Source organism: Wyeomyia smithii, chromosome 3, assembly GCF_029784165.1.
Source record: "Wyeomyia smithii strain HCP4-BCI-WySm-NY-G18 chromosome 3, ASM2978416v1, whole genome shotgun sequence".
NCBI lineage: Eukaryota > Metazoa > Arthropoda > Insecta > Diptera > Culicidae > Wyeomyia > Wyeomyia smithii.
Genome location: NC_073696.1, coordinates 184,893,386 through 184,901,856, shown reverse-complemented (window position 1 = coordinate 184,901,856; position 8,471 = coordinate 184,893,386). Strand labels below are relative to the sequence as shown.

Here is an 8,471-nt window from a genome sequence, read left to right as displayed (position 1 = left end):
TTTCTTTGGTGTTATTTATCAAGCGCAAACGATGACACAAATCACCATCTCGTGGTAGGAAGTATTCGCACAGAGTGACGAGAAAGTTTTCAAAAATACAGCATTTAGAACAAAAAATTGAAACGTAGTCGAACGGAACTCTGATATCCCAATAAAAATAGCATTCGATCGGATACGAAACCAAACTGTGAAGTCCCGTATTTGCCTTTTATACTGAAGAAACCGCGCTGAAAATCACTAAAAAAAGAATCGCGTCTCGATAAAAAAAAATCTCTGATTGTTTTTCAGTTTTCCCTGATTTTCCTGATCGAACATTGAATTCCTTGACATTCCCTGATTTTCCAGGATTTCGCCACCCTGATTTGCATTCCACTGGCTAACGTTTTCAAGGAGAGCTTTCCGAAGAGGGTTTTCAGCTCACGGACTGCTCTGCACTGCTAACCGTACTTATCCATTAAAAGCCAGTTTTATGTTCCAAGTATCAGTTGATTCATCAGTTTATTCATCCATTTTCCAGTTTAATCATTCATCTCATATTTATTTCAACAACACTTAAACATAAGGATGTATATTATGCCTTACTATTTTTTTACATTTCTGCCATTGAATTTAATGTTCCTAACCGAGCAAGAGCGAAAAGAATAACGCGAGATGGATATTAACTGAATACTTTTGAAACGAACATTATATAATAGCAAAATAAGAAAAACGCAAATCACAATCCGCTGTTCTCGGTTGGTGGTCACTGAATAAAAATTAAATTATAGCTTTCACTGCCTGTTGAAAATTGCATGCTAAATTATGCTTAGTATAAAGAGTCCATACACTGTTGTCGCTCTTGTATTTTTTTCTTTAACTAAAAGAATTCCATTCATGAATCTCAAACAACAAAGACGATCAACGTAATCTTCAGGGCTGCAGGGTAAAAAGATAGCATAATTTAAACGATGTTGTAATCAACGTTCTCCTGTTTCATCAGCCCGAAAAGTATTTGTTTTCTATTATCCTCCTTATAGTAAGATTTCAGTTTCCAGCTTTCTCTCATTTTATCAGTAATTTTTTAGGTTTTGAATATATCAATGCGCTATAGTAATTAATATATTTTACTGCTTCCATAATTATTTGCATATAATTACATATTATTTGTATTTCATTCCTTCTTTTTGCAATTTTTTGTTTTTCTTTAATGTTATTATTAAATCGTAGAAAAAAGCGTAAAAATCAAAACATAAATTAAACACATACTTTTTACGTTAGGTTGTATCGCTTCTCGCTTATATTTATGTATGTATGCATGTATTTTCATGTATGGGTGTGTAGCTACGTGTTACAAACCTGCTTTGCTTTTTCCTTTATATTTGCTTGCCGTTAGTAAAAATGTCACATCACTTTCACTCTCATTTGATAAAAGGAAAAGGAGGATTAAAGAAGAGCTTTAGTTCGGCCCATTTTTGTCGTCTCCTGCCGTTGATGAAGATGTAGATGTCTTACGTTCAGACCCCTCTAGACTGTTGCCCTCAGATGCTAGTTTTTCTTCACGCGGTCGTGCATTACCAAATATAGCGGCTGCTTGCTTTGTGTCTGCCAACGCATTTAATGGAGCAGCCACGGTACGTGGTTTCAAGTTCAACTTGGGCCTACCAGCGTCACGTTCCGCCAAACTAAGTGCCGGTGCTAAACCGGGTGGTGGATGATCTTTTCTTCTGTCATGATCGCGATGGTCCCGACGCCCCCCGCCGGAACTGCCAGGACCACCGCCATACCGATTAAACCGATCACCATCCCGGTTGTAACTATCACCCCCTCGATCGTTCCGTCCGTCGTGAGTCCATTCGTCACGACCTCCTCCACCACCGATTTCCTCATTGAAGTTACCATATCGACCACGATTTGGACCACGATCTGAAAACGAAAGATCTTTCATTTTGTCCATAGACGATGATAGATCTTCTGTTTGTTCGTAAAAATTTATTAGTGTTTTTTAAACGAGGTAGAAAAGAGTAACGTGCACAACTGAAAAGTCGTTTAGCTCTTTCATCAAGTCTGGGCCCGAACCTCTCTTCTATGTAGTGCCTAATTACATATTTTAATTATCGTTATTGTTGAGATAAACGACTCAAGCAACACAATATTTCTATAATTGATTTCATACTACTGTTGAACTGTTCAACTATTAGTAAAAAATATACGCGCAATGCGTAATAAAAACGAGAACAACTCACAGGAATGTCCGACAGTAGTACTGACAAAGTGATTGGTGCTTACCGTTATAATTATTGGAACGTCCACGATTTCTATCATAGTCATTTCTCCCGTAGTTGTCATTACCATAATTCCGATCACCTCCTTGCCGGTTATTATTCCCTCCCTTATTGTTATATCCTCCGCCGGGGCCACGATTTGGAGGTCCACCTCGTTTGTTAAAACCACCGCTAGAAGTAAGAGAAAATAATTGAAAGTTAAAGCATTAAATCTTGACAACGCTTCAATTTCGCGATATACAATTGTGCAATCTCTTGTTCGGACGAGTCCATTCGAACAGTCCACTTCATGCCAAAATATAAGTTTGCTTATAGGAATAGAAATAAAAAGTGGAGTACTTTATATAGAATCTATCAACAGCTTAAATAAAATAATTGAATTAAATTACATTACATTAGTAATTAACATTTCGTAACAAAATTTTCAATGAAATTTTGATTTTTTAGTATTGAATATACGTTTCCATTTATGTACAAAGAACAGTTATGACCTTTTTAACATTTATATCGTTTAATTGTGAACCAAAATTCATCTAGAGTTTTTCACTCACGGCAGTTAGGAAAATTGCACTGGGGTTCAGAGGCTAAATGATATTCGAACTCGCGAAATGTTGATCCGGAATCTTACAAAGAAATATCAAACCGTGCACTGCACTGGAAAGAACACTGAGAAAAGCCTGAAAAGTTCCTAGACGTTTTAATAAGAGAGGTTTCTATAACAACTCTATAGCAAACTGCTAAGTGTATAGGGCAATTGAGCGGTTAGCACTACGATCCTGCTGCCACTAACCGACTCTTCAGAGCCGAAATTCGAACATACGACGACTAGCTTATTAGACTAGCATCGTACCTCGAGACCAGCTGGCAGATCTCTGCAATACAATAGAAGGATTCCGCGAAAACTCGACTGGGAGGCTGGCAGCACCCTCTTCGAATTCAATAAAATTTTGTAGGTATGTAAGCCTTACTACTTTAACAAAGGCGTCGCGTTGATCACGTTGATTTCGTCGGGGGGATACGTGCCGCGTAAAAAAACCGCGTAAATTCCGGAATCCGCGTAGTTTTGCTTAGAAATGCAGCTCTTTCAGATGACATTAAAAACTGATAAAGCTAAACAACCCAATTAGTAAATGATGAAGATTTGCCGTAAATTCGACAGCTCTAAAATCTTCTTTGGAGAAATTCTCAAAATTAATGCCGAAATTACTTCGCTTATTTTCTGAGTTTTCCGGCAATGCGTAGAACTTGAAAATAAATTGGTCAATTTATGACTTATGTCGTTTCCAGAGCGAGTTGAAAATAATTTCGCTGGCTCAGAGAAATTTCGCTTTCACTCAGAGACCTCGAGATCACCTCCCAAACCCGGAGACTTCGGGTGAAACCCTAGTTATGAGGCACCATTCATGCTATACCAGTGATAAGAGGATTGGCATCACAGCCTCAGTAACCAGCTGGTTAAATTCTGTGTAATTAACTAGAATAACCCTGGGCAAATTGCAAAAATACTATCTTTCTAGGGTAGCATCTTGGCAAGCCCCCTGAGTTATAACTAGTCAATTAACTGCCGAAGGATAGGGAAAGGCAAGGATCTCTGAAGGTTAATAAGCGTGTGTAACTGTGAGTGAGTGTGTGTGTTAATGCATGTCTGTTTGTTGAGTTTACTATGATGAAAAATAATAATGATAATAATAAAAACAATCAACAACTATAATAATAGTAACAATTATAATAACAATAATAAAAATAAAAACAGAATATAATAATAACATCATATGCTAATCAATAAACAAAAACAAACATGTTAATAAAATAATACTTAGCTTCGAAAACGAAGAACTGTGGTTCCTTGATCGAAATTTCAAATTTCAACACATATCTAGACATCTAAACCCGAAATTTCATTATGAAACTCGGAATAAATTCGTGAAAGTTATCATAAAAAAAAGAAAAAGAGAAAAAAAGGTATATATGAACGATGTGTCGATAAAGAAACCACGTACACGTTTGCTAAATAATACAACGTACAACAATACAACTTTGCACATTAGCACATGGAACTAACAGTAAGAAGTGAAGAATTTTATTTCACGTTTAACTACAGTCCATCCATAAATGCATAAGAGTTACACTGTCAGAAAAAAAGTAAAAGCATTAATTCAGTATATCTAATAGGTGACGAAGTATCATGTGGGACTGTAATGCATTCATGGATATAGACGAGAAATAAGCTTGGTCTGGTCCACGTGTGAGAAAAATTCTTTAGTGTTAATTGATATTGTTATGAAACTTTCTCACATAGAAGATTGCCGAGATCAGAGTAGGAAAGACTACAACATAAGTATCTGACTCCCATCATTTCCCGTAGCTCTGATCCGCCACCCGGGAGGACGCGCCCTTGGGCTGTCAAAAGTCTCATACAATAGCTTTGTGGCTCCATCTTAGGATTTCGGAAAGCTATAAGAACCTGAGATAGGAGCTCAACCACCAAGCCTAGGGAAGTCGTTCCTTGACAACTTTTCTCTAACTCTTATCGTTGCCGTACGTCCAGGACACACTACATTTTTTTGTTAGAAAAAACTTTTTTTCCTTGAAAGTAACCACTTTGATTTGTTCAAAAGAGGCAGGCTAAATAGGCAGCTATTTATATTAAAATTATTTTGAAAAAAATTTAGTGACCGAATTTTTTTAAATCACTTTTCGTTTTTGAAATAAATTTTTCTCAGTGTATCTGGGATCTCAAATTCAATTTTACCCATTTCTTTTATAAAAGTTCAGACAATTTTCTAACATTAATTCTAACGTAGATTGAGATGCAAAAAGGTTAACGATATTGTGAAATTTAAGTGAATTTAAGTTGATTCAAATGCGAATGAGTAACAGACCAAACATCAGTGAAAAAAAAAAACAAAGCGTACGAAACTCCTACGGTACACTTTATAATACATGGTGGTTTTGGTTCAGCGTTTTATATTTCGAAAACAACAAACTGGTGTATAACGTTACAAATAAATTCTTGTTTACACTATTTTTTGTAAAATCTTTTCGCTGATTACCTTTGTTTTCGCAGTCAATGTCTCACCGAACTTCACTTTAATTTTATTAATCGTTCGTTATTTTCTACTCTACTTGCTTTGCTATTGCAATAGCTTTTTACCATTTCCAAGTCATATTTTGTGCTTGAATCTTGCTTCAATTTATCACTATTAATCTATCGTTTTTATTTGTGATAAGCATACCTTATCTTATTTTTGTATTTAGTTATATCAAAAACTTAACATTTCCACCTCATTGTCCCAATTGTTGAATTACTTTGCATATATCAGCTAGAAGGAAGCTTTTAGTTTCAAATACTTAACAGGCCTTAGAAAAAATTTGAAATTTAAAAAAAAAATGATAATTCTAACGGCAATCGTTACAGAAAAAAACAACATTTTCCACATATATATAACAAATCACTAATAACGAATACGGAAAACGTGAAAAAGTATCAAAGCGTCGTTTGTCACAACCGACATCAGCTTCAATTTTTCACTACTTACAATAACCAGTTAAACTGGTTACCCTTTCACATAAGTATAACGATGCAAAGCAAACTTAAAACCCTTTTTTTAAACTTGATACCTGTTTGTGCGGCACTTTGACCACCTAAATTTTTGCTATACGAGATTTATTCCTATTAAAAAAAAAATTTAACGAGCCCAACCCCCTTTACCCAAAGTTCATTAATTCATACACAAAAACTTACCGATCATTCTTCTTTTGCTCTGCGATATCAATCCGCAGAGTGGATGCACTATCGTTGAGGGCAATCATGCCATCGAGATCCAACGCTCGTTTCAACTCTTCCAAAGTTTCAAATTCGACGTAACAAAATCCCTTGAATACGTCGGTTTCCTTATCCTTAACCAAGCGTATATTTTTCACCGTGAAATCTTTAAATATACTATTAAGATCTCCTTGCACAACACCTTGCGGTAAGTTGCCAACATACGCGATGAACGGAGGCTCAGTTGGAAGCGGTCTACGCTGCCGCTCTCCTCCATATCTGAAACAAACGAAATCATAAATTATTTTCCAAATTATGCAGTTCATGATTAGTTTTTCGCGTTTTTCGGTAACAGCTTAGTATTTCGTGAGTATACGTGAAAAGTGCCAACAGTCTGGACTACCAGTCATAGAAGAAAAAAAAATCTCGACGCGTGGATAAACAAATCATTATGCAATGGAAACTTGTTTTGATTTACTAACAATGACTACCTGCTGGACGTACCCATGATTTCGAAAGAACTGTTTTTCACAATTTTGTTTGAAACTGCTTGCTTATCGATAAAAATGCCGTAATTTCCGCGTTTTGCCGACAGCAAGGGCTGTCAGCGCGGTGCTCAACTTAAGAACAGACCACGAGCTCACTTAAAACCGGGTTTTACTATGCACATAAACATCGGAAAAACCTGACCTTCACATAAAATGATTACTTTTCTTTAAAGAACAAAAGTTTCAACATTGGGTATTGTTTAATTGATGATTAACTAGTTTAAAATGTAATTCAATTTACCTGTTATTATCATGACCACCTCTGCCTGCCATATTTGCTATTGAAGCGCAGTGCTGTCGCGAGCGCAGGAAAAATCCCTTTATATGTCGTTTCCATCGATAGCAGTTTTGCCTTTTTACCACTTTTACCGCACAGCACCAGAGCTGCCAGATTTTATTTTGAAAACTCTGTATGCACTCGTGAAAAATCTATATTTTTCTGTTTTTAGTTCGTGTGCCTACAAGTGCTTGGGGTTGTGGTAGTTAGGCTTGGAATCCGACCTTAAATCTCGCCTAAAACCGTTAAAAAGTTGGGAAAAATTCCTTAAAGAAAATCAGGTCTATAACCGTGTTTTTTCCTATGTACTCTCGAATCAGGCATTTTTCCCGCTTAACCAGATGTCGGATGTCCAGAAGAAATCAAAGAGAAGCAAGTTTCCGCTTGGTTAAATGCCGGACGCCGAAATCGAACAGAAGTTATAAAAGAGAAAAAGAAGAGCGTTGGTTGTCGTCAACGCAAATACAATATAATTACAATCAGGCGTAAATATTCCACGTTGGACGAAGAAACAGACTTAAAGCCTACTCACACCTATACAAATTCGCATTCGGAACTGCTTGTGAAAACCGAATCGGCCAGTTTGGCGGTTATGCGAAAAACGCATTTTCAAAATGCATTCTAAAAAAACTGATGTTCGGATGGAATATTTGTAAGGTAGAGCTACCAGTGCTTTAGTACGAACATTCCGTGGAACATCACAGTTTCACATCGAAACTTAAAAAATTTCGATTGCATAAATTCTGTACAAATCTGTTAAAAAAATCCAAATTCTGTATGAATTCTGTATTCTGTATCATTTCTGTAACGTGGTCAAAAAATCCGTGTAATACAGAAAAATCTGTATATTTGGCAACCCTGCACAGCACAGTGAAACTGAGATGGTACACTGAGCTAAATATAAATACGGTCCCCTTTTGATTATAGCAATTGCCTGATTATTAATAATAAATAATAAATTATTATTGATAAACCACCAACCCGCATAATCGGTAAGTATAAAGCATAAACTATCACATCGCTTATGTGTTGTGATAGTCTTCAAAACACGTTAGTTTTGTAGCGTGGTGATACTGAATTTATTTTGTAGACCAAAACTTTTTATCTGGGGAGTGTTACTACAAACCTAGGGGCTAGACAACTTTTGTTTTGGTAATATACGATATTAGTAGATATATTTTGATATTCACCGTTTATCTGTCAATTGACAACCCTCCAACGATAATATAACGTCAATGCGCTATGATATAGATAGAGGGGTGCCCAAAATGCAACGGTAAATCCAGGCAAACTTCGATATTAGGTACATTTCGATTTTTAAGTTGTACTTTATTTCGAATTGTACCTTATATCGAATCATGAAACATTTTCAACAATAGGGCTTCAAATACTTCATTTTGTTGTTATTTGTCTACGTTTCCAGCTTTTTACGCGCCATAATGGCGGACGCTACAATAGAATATTCGTAATATGTAACCTACCCCTTTGACAACTCTGCTTACGTCAGTTTGACTCTTCATAGAGCTTTCTAACAACTCAGTCACGCACACTAAACTCGGATTGTTTGCCTCATAAATGACTCTTGATTAACTCTACCGGGGTTAAGAAAATCGAAAAAT

The 8,471-nt window shown here is 36.2% G+C and overlaps 1 protein-coding gene across 2 annotated transcripts; it reads right to left on the bottom strand.

Annotated features, from left to right (window-relative positions):
- Positions 1–465: 465 nt before the first annotated feature.
- On the bottom strand, positions 466–6,894 carry LOC129731283 (eukaryotic translation initiation factor 4H-like). 2 transcript variants are annotated; one of them, XM_055691144.1, is made up of 4 exons: positions 6,817–6,894; positions 6,007–6,306; positions 2,266–2,432; positions 466–1,950 (listed from the first exon to the last, which is right to left on the bottom strand). In XM_055691144.1, the coding sequence occupies exons 1-4, from the start codon at positions 6,846–6,848 to the stop codon at positions 1,436–1,438; spliced, it is 1,014 nt and encodes a 337-aa protein (XP_055547119.1). In that variant the 5' UTR covers positions 6,849–6,894; the 3' UTR covers positions 466–1,435. The 2 variants fall into 2 exon arrangements, with proteins under 2 accessions (XP_055547119.1, XP_055547120.1); XM_055691145.1 differs by having other exon boundaries at positions 466–1,902.
- Positions 6,895–8,471: the final 1,577 nt, after the last annotated feature.